General features: G+C 37.8%; 1 protein-coding gene across 2 annotated transcripts in view; it reads left to right on the forward strand.

The window, feature by feature from the left end:
- The window catches only part of thbs4b (thrombospondin 4b), a 22,077-nt gene extending 6,778 nt beyond the window's left edge, over window positions 1-15,299 (forward strand). The window contains exons 3-22 of one of the 2 annotated variants that reach the window (XM_014006520.1): window positions 447-697; window positions 805-907; window positions 1,078-1,160; window positions 1,275-1,326; window positions 3,069-3,220; window positions 3,981-4,118; window positions 5,933-6,010; window positions 6,131-6,283; window positions 6,403-6,507; window positions 6,580-6,687; window positions 8,266-8,425; window positions 9,169-9,287; window positions 10,328-10,380; window positions 10,458-10,651; window positions 12,003-12,181; window positions 12,536-12,584; window positions 12,663-12,859; window positions 12,958-13,130; window positions 13,284-13,423; window positions 14,337-15,299. In XM_014006520.1, the coding sequence (XP_013861974.1) occupies window positions 447-697; window positions 805-907; window positions 1,078-1,160; window positions 1,275-1,326; window positions 3,069-3,220; window positions 3,981-4,118; window positions 5,933-6,010; window positions 6,131-6,283; window positions 6,403-6,507; window positions 6,580-6,687; window positions 8,266-8,425; window positions 9,169-9,287; window positions 10,328-10,380; window positions 10,458-10,651; window positions 12,003-12,181; window positions 12,536-12,584; window positions 12,663-12,859; window positions 12,958-13,130; window positions 13,284-13,423; window positions 14,337-14,395 (2,546 nt within the window). In that variant the 3' untranslated portion in view covers window positions 14,396-15,299. Of the gene's footprint in view, window positions 1-446; window positions 698-804; window positions 908-1,077; window positions 1,161-1,274; window positions 1,327-3,068; window positions 3,221-3,980; window positions 4,119-5,932; window positions 6,011-6,130; window positions 6,284-6,402; window positions 6,508-6,579; window positions 6,688-8,265; window positions 8,426-9,168; window positions 9,288-10,327; window positions 10,381-10,457; window positions 10,652-12,002; window positions 12,182-12,535; window positions 12,585-12,662; window positions 12,860-12,957; window positions 13,131-13,283; window positions 13,705-14,336 lie in introns of those variants that run through there. The other variant, XM_014006519.1, reaches the window with a different exon arrangement.
- Window positions 15,300-16,665: the final 1,366 nt, after the last annotated feature.

Consider the following 16,665-nt stretch of genomic DNA (forward strand, 5'->3'; position numbering starts at 1 on the left):
AGTATATTCTATTAACAGTATATTTAAAAAAATTATGTAAAATGAAGTCTATTTAAAATATACTTTAGTATATTTTTTTCACCTAGGTTATTAAGCAATGAGATTTAAACTCTATTTTTCTAAATAAATACCCTTCAAAGAACCATCTACAACAGGTAAGACATTATTTGTTCGTGACTTATCCACAGAACCTGACTTGAACGTCTCTGACCTATCACCATAGAATCAGAGTCTAAAAACATGTTTGTATAAGGCTGTAACAAAATGAAGGAGGTGTGGTAATTTTAATTTAAGCAACTTTAGAAATCTGCGTCAAAAATAGGGCAAATTAATTCTTAAAAAGATGTTATGTTCTAACGATTCTATAGCAAACTTTAAGACAAACCTTCTGGAGTAGATGTTTGCTGTAAGTCGTCTGTTTTCTGCTCTGCCTTGTCCTCTCACAGCCGTGTTACGTTACCTGCGGAGCGACAAGAGAACGAGTTCCATTACCCTCAACAACCTGGTGCTGGCAGACGGCCAGCAGCACCGCCTGTTGTTCCACCTGAAGGGGCTGCAGCAGCCGGGGCCAGGCGGGGTGGAGCTGCATCTGGACTGCAGGCTGGTAGAGACGGTCAGGGAGCTTCCGGTCGCCTTCCAAGGTCTGCCGGCAGGGTACGGCATGGTGGCGCTGAAGACTATGCAAGCCAGGGAGCAGGTGAACTGTCACTTAGAATAACTCTGTACAATAATGGCTGTGCTGCTGTCTGGATGAAGCCTCCGCAGGTTTACAAAAAGATCCCCGTTTTTGTTTCATTCTAACAGGAGAGTTTAGACGAGCTAAAACTGGTGGTTGGGGACTCATTTGAGAATGTTGCATCGTTACAAGACTGTCATTTCCAGCAAAGAGACTCTGTCCAAACTCTGGGTAAGATTCTTTGAATGGAAATAAGCGTCCTTCGAGGCAGCTGAATGTTCCCCAAGATAACACTTGCAGCCATAAAATAGTAGCATCCAATGCTGAGCTGATGAGACACCTTCTGAGAGTCTACCAGCCTCTGATTTAGTTAAGCCAAATTAACCGTCTCTTTCTCTTAGGGGTCAACACAAAGCAGCTGTCTAATCAAATGCAGGAGTTAACAAAGGTGATAAATGAGCTGAAGGAGGTGCTCATTCAGCAGGTAACCACTTCAAACAGTTCCTCTGAGACTGTTTAATCCTGCATCTTCAGCGGTGACCTCCCTGCCTGACAAACCAACTGCAAATGAACGTCTTAATGTTTCCTCCTCCTGCAGGTAAAGGAAACCTCTTTCCTTAGAAACACCATCTCTGAGTGTCAGGCCTGTGGTAAGAACACTCACAGTAATGCTCAGTCAGGGTCACTCAACAAAAAGTATTTTAATGACATGGATAAAGAATATTGTTTTCTTGTTTGGTTGGGTTTTTTTTTTCATATTATTATTATTTTTTTTATTGCAATTCATTGTACTTATGCATGCTTTGTGCTGTTATAGTTTAGCTCATTCAGGACTTAGATTTTGTACATTTTATACTCGTAAATATTTAAATTTTTTACAAATATTTTCCTACAGAAATACATAGAAATCTCTTAATTTCTTTAAGATGTGCTTTTAGAGCGATTGGTTTATTTTTGCTTTTCTACATTACTTTTTGCTTCTGCTTTTTGTTTTAGCTTTTAGCTAATCTTTAGCTGGTGTTAATGTTTTGCTACCTTTTTGCAAGATGTTTGCTACATTTTACTTTTGGGGCTTAGCTATTTTTAGCTTTTGCTACTTTTAGTAAGAGTTTTACTCATTTTGGCTGTTGTTTTGCTTTGCTTATTTTTTAGCTAGCCTTTTGCATTACATTTAGCTAGTGTTTTTTTAGCTTTATCTTTTTTTCTATTTCTATTTTCTATTTCTATGTGCTTTTCTTTTTAGCTAGCCTATTGCCAGTGGTGGACAGTAGTGGAGTACCTTTGCTTGAGTACTGTACTTAAGTACATTCTTTCAGTATCTTTACTTTACTTGAGTAATTATTTTTTGGGGTACTTATGACTTTCACTCGCTACATTTCAAAGACAAATGTACTTTTTTACTACACTACATTTCTAGAAAGCTTGTTAGTTACTGATTACCTTTGGTTCAGCATAGTTTTGTAATCCACCGGCCTTGGAGGATGTTCATTAAGCTGTTTAATTTTGTAGAAAAAAAAGAAGATCACAGACATGACACAAAACTAGAGTCATTTCAAATGACAACTTTATGGCTTTAAGAAACACTAAAAGAAATCAAGACAAAAATGTGGTAGTCAGTAACCGTTAATTTTTTAGACCAAGCAGAGAGAAAAAATATGGAATCTCTCTAAAATTATGGAATCATAAAAAAGAAACAAAAGAACACTCCAACACATCACTGGTATTTTTTGCACCACCTCTGGCTTTTTAACAGCTTGCGGTCTCTGAGGCATGGACTTAATGAGTCTTAATGAGTGACAAACAGTATTCTTCATCAATCTGGCTCCATCTTTCTCCGATTGCTGTTGCCAGATGAGCTTTGCAGGTTGGAGCCTTGTCATGGACCATTTTCTTCAACTTCCACCAAAGATCTTCAATTAGATTGAGATCTGGACTATTTGCAGGTCATGACATTGATCTTATGTGTCTTTTTTCAAGGAAGGTTTTCACAGTTTTTGCTCTATGGCATGATGCATTATCATCATGAAAAATAATTTCATCATCCCCAAACATCCTTTCAATTGATAGGACTTTAACTTGAGTAGATTTTTGACAGAGTAACTTTTACTTGTGGTTGAGCAGATTTGACCCGAGTATCAATAATTTTACTCAAGTACTGGAGATGAGTACTTTGTCCACCACTGCCTTTTGCTCTTTTTTTAGCTTTTAGCCAACAATATGCTACCTTTTGCTTTAAGCTAGTGTTTTGTTCTTTTTAGCTTTTAACCAGTGTTCTCCCTTTTTAAGTTTTAATAACCTAGTTTCAACAAGGCACTCAGCACACACACTGCATTTACACAGAAAATGCCATATCTCTAGTTAAAATTATATTTGTTTTTCTTGGTATTTTAAGGCCTTGGTGGTACTGAGGTGGTGAAACCAAGATGTACCACAGGTGTTTGTTTCCGTGATGACATGTGTGTAGAGACAGCCACCGGTGTTGAGTGTGCATCCTGTCCAGATGGATACACAGGAGATGGTTACAACTGTGACGACGTAGATGAGGTAACTTTAGTATGTTTTCACACTCTTCCCTTGCGAGAATGAATTTTAGCTTTAAACTGCATAAATAATAACTTTACTAAAGTTTTATTAAAACTGATGACATCTTGTTTCATCCATATTTATGACATGCGTAAGGTGTAAAATGATTAAATTGACTACATGTGTTTGTAGCATCTGGTTCAGATTCCACAATTTGAATTTGGATGAAAAAAATGATTCAGTAGAGCATCATCAATTCATTTCAAGGGATGTTCACACATTAAAGTGGACACTTTTATAATGTGGAATACTGGAATTTTTTAATGCATTTATTGGGTTTAGAAATATCTAACAAAATATCTATGAGCAAGATAGAAGAGGCTTATATCCAGACCTTCAGGCTAAATGTTTTCTAAACCACTGAAATCATGAGAAAACTCATGTTTCCTATTTTTTTTAAGGTAAAAAACAAATCTGGTAAAAACATTAAAAAGATCACAAGTTCTCAACACTCTTCTGAATATGAAATATAAGCAAAGGTGTTGGTTAAAAGTTGATGTTTTGACAATATGAAGAAAAAAAACTTCAAATGTAGTATTTGGTCGTCTGTCTCATCCTGTTTGTACTCACCTCCTCCCTGAGGCCCGCAGCCCTTTCAGCAACTTCTTTCTCACAGCAGCAAAAATGTCATCAGACCTAAAAAGCTTTTGGGGAGAAACCCTTTGAGAAACACATTTATTTCTGCTGTTTCAGCACAACTCCTGTCCTCTCTTTCCTGCAGTGCCAGTTTAACCCCTGCTTCCCCGGAGTGAAGTGTGTGAACACCGCACCAGGCTTCCGGTGTGATGCCTGCCCACTGGGCTACATCGGCATGCCAGTCGAGGGCGTGGGCATTGTGTTCGCTCAGACCAACAAACAGGTAAAAAAAAAAAAAACAAGATAATTAGAGAAAGGATTTCACTCAAACAGGGTATTTTATAAACGACTCTTTCAATGTAGGCTTATTGTTATTTTGGGGGCATTAAACTTAAATCTGTGTTGCAACAGTATCTAAGACAAACACTGTGAAGAGAGAAACATTAAAGTATGACCACTAAAATGTGGTTTTAAAATCTAAATTTTGTTTGCTTTCATTCTGGACACGAAATGAAGCAAAACTAAGAAAATGGGAAGAGGTTGCGTCCAGACACCAGACCNCACACACACACACACACACACACATACAAAATCAGTGTCCAATAAAACAACTGATAAAAGAATAAACCAAAGCCGGTTTATTACCTGAATCTAGGTTTGGTGAGCATATTCACTTTTCTTTTCAGACCTGGAGGCCACATCCATTCTTTTCATCCAGTTTTTACAGTTTATTCTTTGTATCAGTATTCTTTATAACCTGAATTACAGACATATTTTACATTTTTTATATATTTCTTCATCAGTGGCACCCCTAGCAGAAAAACCTTACACTTTGAGGAATTTTGTTCCAAGGTTAAACTAATGATTAAACACAGAAAAATCCTGACAACTACATTTTGTTCCAAGGCTAATCTGAAAGAATTCAATGTTTGAAACCTTTGAGTTTTTAATAACACTCTACCCTAACAAAGTAAATATTGAGTAAGACCAGAGACTGAATATGTTGTGTTATGATAAATTTAAAAGCTTCAGCCCGCAAGGGCACATGGGAGATTTTTTTTCTTTTGCGTTCCCACACAATAGTATTGCGTTACCTTGCAATACCTTTTGTGTTCCCTCACAAAAGCAGTTTATCACTGTTGTGCCTGCCGGTTTATTAACAAATTCACATGTTCACCATTAGCGAGTTAGCCTACTGCTTTAATTCAACTTCAAAATGAATATATCACACAGCCAAGCATGGAAGTATGTCATATGCTGATATTTTAACACAGTGCAGCCACGCTACATCAATTCAATTTGGGGCGACACATCCTGTTTTGGTAACCGAATATTTCAAAATAAAAGTCTGATTTAATTCAGTTCATATACAAAACAATCTTTTGCGTGGGAATGTAAAACTATTTTGCGAGGTAACGCAAAAGTATTGCAAGGGAACGCAAAAGAAAAAAATCCCCCCATGTCCCCTCACGGGCTCCGTAGTTTACAAATCATTGTATGTTATTAAAGATTAAAAATATGTGAAATGGACATGAACTCAAAAAAGGTGTGCAACTGCAGTCAGATGAGTTTATAATCAATTTAAACTGAAACTTTTAAGTGGTTACATTTTTTTTCATTTGATGGTATTTTTTATTTTATTTTGTTGTGCTAGATGCCGAAACTTTATATTTCACATTTATTACTAAACATAAGTAGAAAATGTATGTATGTGATGTATTATCACAAAGGAACCAACCAATAAAGAAAAAATCATTAAGAATGATGCACAGATTACAAGACAAAAGGTAATAACATATTTACCATTTTAACAATGAACATGTAGTTAGACTTTTCTTTTCTTTAAAAATGAAGCCAGAAAGCTCAGCAAAAAATCAAAGAACAAAAATTAAGTTCACCATGTTTTTAATCAAATTATGTAGAAAATACTAATGTAACATGTATCAGGGAGGTAAATATGTATAGCCTCTGTATAAATGCTGTAAATGCAATTAAATCAGGAAGTGTGATTGTTATTTGCAGCAAGGGCTTTTATAATTAAAACGATTAAATAAAACTGTCACAAAACATTGTTACATTTAAAAGCATTTATTTCAGGTCTGTGATGATATCGACGAATGCAAAGGACTTGATAATGGAGGCTGTACTCCCAACTCAATCTGTCACAACTCTATGGTAAGTCCAGTCCAGCAGGTACTGAGTGTTCAAGCTGGACATTATACTACAGCTGTATTGCTTTTTTTATTAACTGTTTGAAAGGCACACAAATACAGCTGTCCTAATTTCCCCCCTCAGGGCTCCTTTTACTGTGGCAGCTGTAAGACTGGTTTCACAGGGGACCAAGTGAAGGGCTGCGAGCCAGAGGTCAGCTGTGGAAACAGCTTGACCAACCCCTGCGACATCAATGCCCAGTGTGTTCGAGAAAGAGACGGCTCCATCTCCTGTCAGGTGGGATTTTATGGCCCAATCACACGCTCTTCTGGTCTGTGCAGTCATTTCGCACGTTTGAGGGTGGGAAAAGGGAATTTGTGTGCGCTTTCTGTGAGGTGTTTCATTTGTTGCCAAAGTGTGGAATTGGCTGGGCCGGCAACGGATACTTGTGCGGGAAGGACACTGACATTGATGGGTACCCTGATGAAAAACTCAAATGCAAGGACCCAAGCTGTAAAAAGGTACGGAAAGATCAGATAATGATGCTTCGCTTAAACAGGAAGTACCTTCATTTATCTGTTGCGTCTCTGCAGGATAACTGCATCTTTGTTCCAAACTCCGGTCAAGAAGATGCTGATAGGGATGGTATGGGAGACGCCTGTGACGATGATGCAGATGGGGACAGTATTCCAAATGAGCAGGTTGGTTGTTTACTAATAGCAGTGGTGGGCACAGTTTTACTGATCCACTAATAGCGGAACTAGCTTCTTTTTTAACAGGGTTTTTATTTTGTCTTATTTTTATCTTACTTTTTTTATTCAATTTTTATCTCTTTATTTTATCTTTTATAATGTTCTGATTTAATTGCACTATGGGAGCTGCAAAAATATTTCGTTGTTCATTGTCTGTGGACCGAAGTGTTCTTTTCAGTGCAACAATGACAATAAATCAAAAAGAAAAAAATAAGTAGGTCCTCTGGATGGGTTCTTCTTTAGTGAAAGTTTTCGTCTCTCCTCCAAGAGCTTTCATCAGTCTGATGAAGTCACAAAGAGGGAACACAAACACAAAGACGGAACACAAAGAGGGAAAGAGGGACAAAAACAAGGGGATGTTAAAAAACCCCACTTGCATTCACTACATTCACATAACACGACACGGGTTAGGTGATGGGGCACATGACCCTCTATGAACAATACAGCTAATCAAGCCTATTGTTAGTCGATGGCCCTATTTTGCATGTGACTAGCCTGTTTGTCCAGGTGGAGGCAGTGCTTGTAAGGCCGAGTTTCAACTGAAACTCAGACTGATGAAGTCTCTTGGAGGAGAGACGAAACGTTTCACTAATGAAGAACCCACCCAGAGGACTTTTGTTTTTCTACCTGGATTACTGATATGCATCAGGAAAAGACAATAAAGTTTTATCTTATCTTATCTACTGTATCTATTTTATCTTAGCGTTTTTCCTAACTTTGGAAACCGTTAGTGGACCAAATTTTCTGAAGTGATAAACTTCTATTTTTATGCAGTTTATGCCAAAATAAATCAAAACTATCCACTCTTACAAGCAGTGTATTATAGTGTGTGTAGCATGTAGCATCTTTAGCAGCTAAACTTCAAAGTAAGAGCATCAAAAAGAAATAAAATAGCATTTAACAATATTCATGCAAAAATTGGCTATGTATAAAATATGGTAGAAAAACTATTTGCTATTTGTTGTTTGACTAACTTCAAATAGTATTAATAAAAATACTAGCTCAATCAAAAAGTGCTTTTATTCTGACAGGGTTAAACTGGAAGTATTCTAGGTTAGACAGGGTTATAACTCTGATTTGGATTGGCAGGCCACAGATGATCCCACCCACCTTCAAATTAAACCAACAGAAAACTACCAACATGTTTGTTTTAGTCCCACCAGTTTTCAGTTTTACCGATTTCCTTTCTGATTCTGAAATTGAGTAAAATTCAGACTGGTATCAGCTATACTGATCCAATACAGATACTTTGTGCAAATACACCTAATGTGTCTGGTAAAAAGAAAAAAAGTAGTGTATTTAAATCACTGTTTCATAAAGACTACAAGACATCAGAGTAAGATGAAGACGGTTGTTTTAACGGTTAACGTTAGCATCCCTTAAAATATCTGTTTAGAGGTTAATCTGTTTAGAGGTTAGTGAAGCTAACTTCTTGGTAAGCTGTGCTCACCACTGACTAATAGTTAGTCAAATTTGACAACTTATACTGCCATGAACGGACTAAGACTGATCCTGTGTCTGTCTCAGGATAACTGCCGGTATAAGCCCAACGTGGACCAGAGGAACAGTGATAAAGACAGCCACGGCGATGCTTGTGACAACTGCCGTCTGACAGAGAACGCTGACCAGAGGGACACTGATGACGACGGCAAAGGTGACGCCTGCGATGACGACATGGATGGAGATGGTACGACAAGAAGTTACATCACCGACACTGACGCTCTCGTTATGTAACCACCATCACTGAAGGCTCTCAATGTTCTCCTCCTTTCATGTTCTCGCCATAAATTATGAAAAATAAATAAATCATGCAGGGAGGGTTTATAGTTTGTCTAAATCATGCTGTTTAAAGGTATTTCTGTGTAGAAGTATAAATGGGTTTTTATATGTAAGCCGAAGCAGAAGAGCAGTGCAAAATAATAAGGGGTGGGGAAAAAAATCCAATATCAGGCTGACCCCAGAGCAAACACTCTTTGATCATATACCGGTATGATTACACCTCAAAAATCCCCACAGGACATGAGAGAGCTCCTCATCTACCGCTGCTGTTCGTGCTGCTTGACCTTTGTGCGTTTGTGGTGCAGCTACTGCCTCCCTGTGATGAATGAAAATACCGTTAGTATGCAAACCTGCTCTCAGCTTCACAGAAAATGCAACAGTGCACCCTAACGGTGCAACTCCAAAACAACATCAGCTCAGTCAGACACCGTTTGATGCTTCCTTCACTGGAAACTAAAACAATGTTTTACAGTGTTTTTTTAAGATTGAAACTTTATTTGTTTACAGAATTATTCTATTCTGTCGACCTTTCAGATTAAAAAAAGAAAAAAATAACAGATTCTTGTCATGCAAATGTTGGAAAGATGGTTTTAGGGGATTTAAGTTGTGAAATGATGCTAATTTTTCACTCTGGGGGGGATTGATGGGCAGGTCTGAAGAACTTCCTGGACAATTGCCAATATGTCCAAAACAGAGACCAGCGGGACCGAGACGGAGATGGAGTGGGCGACGCTTGCGACAGCTGTCCTGACATCCCCAACCCAAACCAGGTCACTCAGAGTCGCATGGATAACTAAAAGTTCACCAACACATTACTCTTACTTTGAACCAAAGTTCAGATTTCAGAGTTCAGGTTTTTAAACATTGTTTGTTGTGGAAATGTTCCAAGCATTTATCATCTGATGTGTTGCAAACAGCTCTTCAGCTTGAAGAAATAGGCTAATTCTGATAAGACTGATGAGTTAATGACTAGTTTGAGCCCGTCCAAAAACAATGTGTAACTTTTATGTTTCTGTAAGCTTTACATTGTAGTTATTTATATTGTGCTCTACGGTTATAGTGGCGGCAGCAGCAGCAGCTAGTTGTAGCATTTCTTTTGCTGTCACACGATTTCTGTGTGAATAACAATGTAATTCAAAATTAAAGGGTTATTATTACTAAAGTATTAATACTAATATTTTTATTAAAAGACAGGTTTTTGCAGAAAGCTCAGTCAATACTTAATTACCTTCTTTTTAAAGAATATATTTTCTTCTAAAACTCGTATGTCTTTGTGCAATCAGTCTAAAACCAAATACCATTTTTTTGTTTTACTACCACAGTAAAATTAACCTTTGCTTTTGGGGGACAGAAAAAGCTCTGAATCTAAAATCTGAAGCTGGATTTAATTGGTCACCATCTTTTGAAAGAATCCCTCATCAAAAGATGTGAAATATCCCTTTAAGTATTTATGTATTTGAATTGTATTGACAGCTTGCTGCAGATTTGGTTTACACTATTTTAAATACTAAAAAAGGGCAGTATTTACATGTAATAGTTGATTTAAAATTTGATATTTTGAGCTTAAAGAGAAGATTAAATAACATGTTGTGCCCAAAAGACACAAAATAAACTAATGTTTCATTTTAAAATGTTAGACAGATGCAGTTCATTCATAATTAAATGTTTTTAAGAGACTTAATCAGTTAAAGTTTCTCATTTACTGCAAAACACAGACGTTTTCAGAAAGATGTCCATTGAGTGCTAAGATTTACCATGCTGACCTTTAACCTTTCATTTTGCGGCACTATAACTTTCTGCTTCCTTTCAGTCCGATATAGATAACGACCTGGTTGGAGACTCCTGCGACACAAACCAGGACAGGTAATAAACATTGTCACACCTGCACTGATGGTACTTTCTGTTTATTTTTCATCATTGCGTCAATTTTTCCCCTGTAGTGATGGTGATGGTCACCAGGACACCAAGGACAACTGTCCTCTGGTGATCAACAGCTCCCAGCTGGACAGTGACAAAGACGGGCTGGGAGACGAATGTGATGATGACGACGACAACGATGGGATTCCGGATATTTTACCGCCAGGACCAGATAACTGCAGGCTGGTGCCGAACCCTGAACAGGTTGATGACAACAGTGAGTTTCTGGCTAAAAGTAACATCAAACAGTGAAAGCAACTTATTGTTTTGGCAATGAGACAAGTGACTGTTGACTGTGCCCACACAGATCAGGCACTTTGAGTAAAAGCACAATTTTTTGTGCTCGAGTTCTTTGGCACTTTTTTAAAGTCACTGTGTCATTGCTCAGTTTAAATGGTCTTCAAGGGAAGCTGGCTCTCAGTTGAAATGAAGTGGGTCGGAAGTGTTTTTGTTTGGTAAATAACTGTGAGTTTGATTGTGTCTCAAAGATGGATGTAAAGCTGTACACTCTAATGAATCGTATAAATTATTGCTCATTTTTACAAATTAAAACCAAAGGATGCTGTTGTACAAAGTAAACAGCTCCACATCAATGCATTTATAAATTTATCAATTTTATTTTAAACACAAATTTGTAAAAATCTGGGATTGAAGCACATAAAAAACATGAAACAGAATGTCTCACAAATCAATACCATTGTGCTTTGTATTTTATTGTCATATGAAATGCTGCACTTTCCTTGGAGGTTGCGTTCTGTAAAATTATTTTGTGTTCTGAACCTTTGGGTCACCTTAGCTGCTTATCAGTTCCGGCCCACCCTTAAAATAGTTGTGTAGAAACTCTGTCCTTTTCACACTTCAGGAATAAATTATTATTATTGTCAGATTCAGAACAGCATCAGAGTGCAGACAGCAGAAACTTTAATAAACAAAAGAATTGTGAATGATTAATAATGAAAGGTTTGAAAAAACATGAGCTCAAATTAGCTTATTAATGCAGAATTAAAAACAGCTAAAAATTAGCTAAAAACACTGAAAGCTGCATAAATCAGCAAAAAGCAGCTTTAAAAGGCATGAAAAGCTTTAATTAGCAAGAAATAGAAAAACGTAGAAATTAACAAAAGAATTGTAGAAGATATTAAAATTGTAACTAAAAAAAAGCAGAAAAGAGCTAAATTCAGCAAAATAGAACCTGAGGGAGGCACAAATCAGCACAAGGAAGTTAAGAAGAGCAAAGAGAACAAAAGGTAAAATGTACAGTAAAGATTTATAAACATTTTAAATGGTTTTAAACATGTTGACAACAGCTCCATTAATTTTCAATGAGGAAAAAAATGTCAGAATAAGCTAAATATCTCAAAAAGTATAAGTTGCTGAAGTACCAAAAGTCATAGCCTGGATGTTCTGAAGGAGCTGAATGTTTTGATACAAAAATTGTTGTAGTAGCATAAAAATTGCAGTGGGAGAATTATGCCAAAAAACGTAGGGATGAAAAAAATGATCTAAATAGTCCGAATGTTTTAAAAGCATTCATACAATTAAATTCTGCTCTCACTGTCGCTCATCAGATGACGGTGTTGGAGATATATGTGAGTCGGACTTTGACCAGGACAAAGTGATTGACAGGATCGACAACTGTCCAGAGAACGCAGAGGTTACCCTTACAGACTTCAGGGCCTATCAGACGGTAGTCCTGGACCCTGAGGGGGACGCTCAGATTGACCCCAACTGGGTTGTTCTGAACCAGGTGAGACTTTAGATTTAGAATATGTGTGCATATGTTTGGATGCTGTATTGAAATAAAATTGCACAAAAAAAAAACTACTGAGTGAATTAATAAAATTTCACATCATGCATGCTTAAAATCTGATTAAATTCTGTTTATTTTCATGCAATCAGAAGAACACTGAACTACAGTTAGAACTGCATTTCAATTTCAAATATCTTCTTACATCCATCCATCAAGTCTTAATTAATAACACAATGCAGTATTGATAAGTATCAGGAAATGAAATATAGTGATATGTCAGTGTATCAGTATTTTACCCCTATCATGTATTCTAAATGCACCAAGATTATCATCTCTCTCACTTTCAAACAGGGAATGGAAATTGTTCAGACCATGAATAGTGACCCAGGACTTGCTGTTGGTAAGAGACACAAACCTTCAGCATTAATGAAATCCATCTTCTTTGTAAAACCCAGCCATTTATGTGATTTGATTTCAGGTTACACTGCTTTCAGTGGCGTTGACTTTGAGGGGACGTTCCACGTAAACACAGTCACCGATGATGACTACGCCGGCTTCATCTTCGGCTACCAGGACTCATCCTCCTTCTACGTGGTGATGTGGAAACAGACGGAACAAACCTACTGGCAGGCAACACCTTTCAGAGCTGTGGCTGAGCCCGGCATCCAGCTTAAGGTGAAATACGTGAATCGTGATAAAGAAGGTAATAACGCAAATTCGACTGAATTGCTTGTTTTTATTTATTTTCTGCCTTTTTTTTTTTTACTTTTCAGGCAGTGAAATCTAAGTCAGGTCCAGGTGAGCATTTAAGGAACTCGCTGTGGCACACGGGAGACACCAACAACCAGGTGCGTCTGCTGTGGAAGGACCCGAGGAACGTCGGCTGGAAGGATAAAGTGTCCTACCGCTGGTACCTGCAGCACCGTCCACAAATCGGATACATCAGGTACCAGAAATACTTCCTGTTTTTCTGATGGTTGCTCCTAATCTCTCCAGTTTTTGGCGTGGCAGAAAAGAAAATGAAAGCTATTCTCTTATCTGGCAACCAGTAATCTAAAAGATGTGTGTACAATTGTTTTGTTTTGCGTGTCCTGTTCAGAGTACGATTCTATGAAGGAACAGGACTGGTTGCAGACTCTGGCGTGACCATTGACACAACCATGAGAGGAGGACGACTTGGCGTGTTCTGTTTCTCGCAGGAAAACATCATCTGGTCTAATCTGAAATATCGCTGCAACGGTACAGAAACAAGGTTTTACAGTTTTTATTGCCTGGCATTAGGAAAGGCAGGCGTTAACGAAATTAGCTGTGTGTGTTCATTTGTCTGTTAACAGAGTATCTCATGAACCACTGTACGGATTTGAATCAAACTCAAAAAATAACCACTGAATGCATCGACAACAGACTCCATTTCAAAGTTCACCTGTTCAAGATGGCAGTCATAGCCAACTGAACTTAGCGCAAAAACTGCTAGAAGTCAACCACTTTTACAGATATCAAGGCAAAAATTTGGTGCGACAGTAGCTGACATTTCAAGCTAAATCTTAGCTTCAAATTTTAGCATTACTGAATCAACCCTGCTCGTCTGTTAGCAGAATATCTCAAAAACCTTTATGAAACCTTCAGGGAGGAAAAAAATCATTCGAACCACTGTCTACAACTGATTACATTTTGGAGCCAACCCACTTCAAGATAGCCACTTCAGCAATCTGACCTCAGGAAACACAAAAATTGGTTATTATATAGTTGATTTTACATACATGGAGATAAAATTTGGTTTGGTAGCCGAGGTGCTTCCTTGACACATAACGAGCACTCAAAAATTGCATGTGATGTTTGTTTAAAACTCTGGCATGCAAGTCGTGGGCAATAACCATTTCTTCAAGTAATGCTACTTTTAATATTTTTCTATATTTTCAGTGTTATAAAACACAACAAACTAAGCTGAACTAGTTGGATTTTTTTTTTGTCCCAAACATCCACTGAATGCAGAGATGCAACTCTTTCTCCATAACCTGTGCTCTTTTTTTAAGCTAAGAAAGAATTGTGTTTCATCCTGTTTCATGAAGACTAAAGCTGGGAGGTGAAGAAGTTGGACCTTTCTGAGTTTACAGTTTTCTTCATACCTTCTACTTTGTCTTTTATTTTTCAGATACCATCCCGGATGACTTTCAAGAGTTCAGCAACCAGCACTCCATTGACTCAATCTAAAGTCAGAGCTGATGCATGACATCAGCTTTACAAACAATGCATCTGTGTGTGTGTGTGTGTGTGTGTGTGTGTGTGTGTGTGTGTGTGTGTGTGTGTGTGTGTGTGTGTGTGTGTGTGTGTGTGTGTGTGGGGGGGGGGGGGTATTTTTGTGTGTGTTTGTGTATTGTCTGTGCAGTTAAAGTAACACATACGAACACAGACATACTGTGTGTGCATCAATGTTGTTTTTCTTCTACCAAAATGTGTTTTTTCTGTAATTATTGCTGAAACTACCCAGCTGAGATGGGTTTTTTAAGTTATAATGATTTTTTTACTAAGCACAATGTAACAAAAAGAGCACAGTGCCTGAAAAAATACAAGAAAATTCAAAACACAGCTTGCAAATATCACTTTATCCATGAAATATTAAAAGAAAATTGTCGTACTTAGCCTGGAATTTCAAAAAAAATACTGGTGCAATAAAGCTGATTTAGAAAACATGCAGTGAAATAAAACAAAACTAAAAAATTCAACGGTTTTTATTGAACTCGAGTTCAGTGACACCCACATTTAAATGAGTTTATCTTTGTCTCCCACAGATATCAAAAGAAGTCATTTGTTGTTGCAAAGAGAACAAAAGCACATTTGTTTCCTTCTCCCATGTACTTGCAGTAATTTACAACATTATGGACTTGTTTTTCTCCTCCCAGTCTCTTTGTTCAGAATCTGCCAAAACAAGTTGAAAATCTAATCAAACCCTGCTGGTGCCCCTGAACTCCTCTTGGTTTTATTGTGCTGCCTACACACTGCAGAAGCATTTATTTTAATGGACAATAATCAGTTTGTGGTCTGTTTTTTAATGAAGAAAAATGTTGTTTTTTTTCTCAAAATTTGATGTCCCAATAAAATATATTGTATTAAGAAACTTCAAGTGACTTTTTTCTGCTTTTTGCCAAAAGCTGCTCAGATGCTGCTGCTTGTTTGCTTTGTAATATAGTTTAAATTTTGTTATGGGTTTTGTCTTGTAGTTCTACATTAATTCCCTTTATATAAAAATATACATTTGTCATTCAGCATGATCACTATGTGTGGTTTTATTCTTAATTTTTAGTTGTTTTTTTAAATAATTTTTTATGTTTTAAAATGTTTTTGAGTTAAAGTGAAGGAAACATTAAAGTGGACTGCATACTTGCAGTTTGCAGAAAGGCTTTGGCATGGTTCTATGTCCCTCATAGGTTTTGACCAAAAAATGTTTTTTATTGTTTATTTTCTGCAGATAATGGTGAGTTGATGGTTAAAAAAATCGTATTTGGTCTGTGTTGACAGCAATTGAACACAAGCGTAAAACCAAGGTGTCAATAATGACATTGGTAACAAAATCCTTGGTGCCCCCACAACCCGACCCCGGATAAGCAGAAGAAAACGGACAGATGTCATTATTGACATTTTTGTCCTAAATCATACAAGTGTAGTTCTGATAAAGTTGTTATATTGTCTCCATCTCCATATTCTACCATTTATCCATAGTCGGGTTGCCGAGGAAACAGGTCTAGGAGAGAAACCCAGACATCCCTGTTCTCAGTGACACTTTCCAGGAACACCTCTAAAGGGAGGTGTCCAGGAGGCATCCTAATCAGATACTGAGTCTGACAACTTTCCATGCAGAGAAGCAGAGACTCTACTTCGATCTCTCTCTGATGACAGAGCTTCTCACCCCAGCTCTGAGGCTGAACCAGACCACCCTACAAAGGAAGCTCATCGGTTGCTTGTATTCAGGATTGTGTTCTTTCAGTCGTGATACATGTCTCATGACCATAGGTGAAGGCTGGAATGTAGACAGACAAGCAAATCAAGGGCTTTGCCTTTAGACTCAGCTTTGTCTTCACCACAACTGGCTGAAGCAACACCCTCATTACTGAGGACGAGGCCCCAATCGGTCAATCTTCTCCTGCTCCATCCTACCGTCACTCACCCAAATACTTCAACTCATCCACTTGATGCATTTGAGGGTTTCCAGGGCATTCCACCGTCATCCGGTTGAGAAACATGACCTCAAGCTTAGAGGAATTGACTCCCATCCCAGCGGCTTCCCACTTGAATTGCCTCAGTGCACGCTGAAGGTCTTGGCCTGAAGACGCCAACAGAACCACATCATCCGCAAAAAGTAGAGATGAGACCCTGTTGTTCCCAAACCAGACGCCCTCCACAAACAGGATCAGAGACGAGGGACAGCCCTGGCAGAGTCCAACCCACACTAATAAGCTCCACTTTGTGCCAAGAATGCATACACA

The sequence above is a fragment of the Austrofundulus limnaeus genome, unplaced genomic scaffold (assembly GCF_001266775.1).
Source record: "Austrofundulus limnaeus strain Quisiro unplaced genomic scaffold, Austrofundulus_limnaeus-1.0 Scaffold36, whole genome shotgun sequence".
Lineage (NCBI taxonomy): Eukaryota > Metazoa > Chordata > Actinopteri > Cyprinodontiformes > Rivulidae > Austrofundulus > Austrofundulus limnaeus.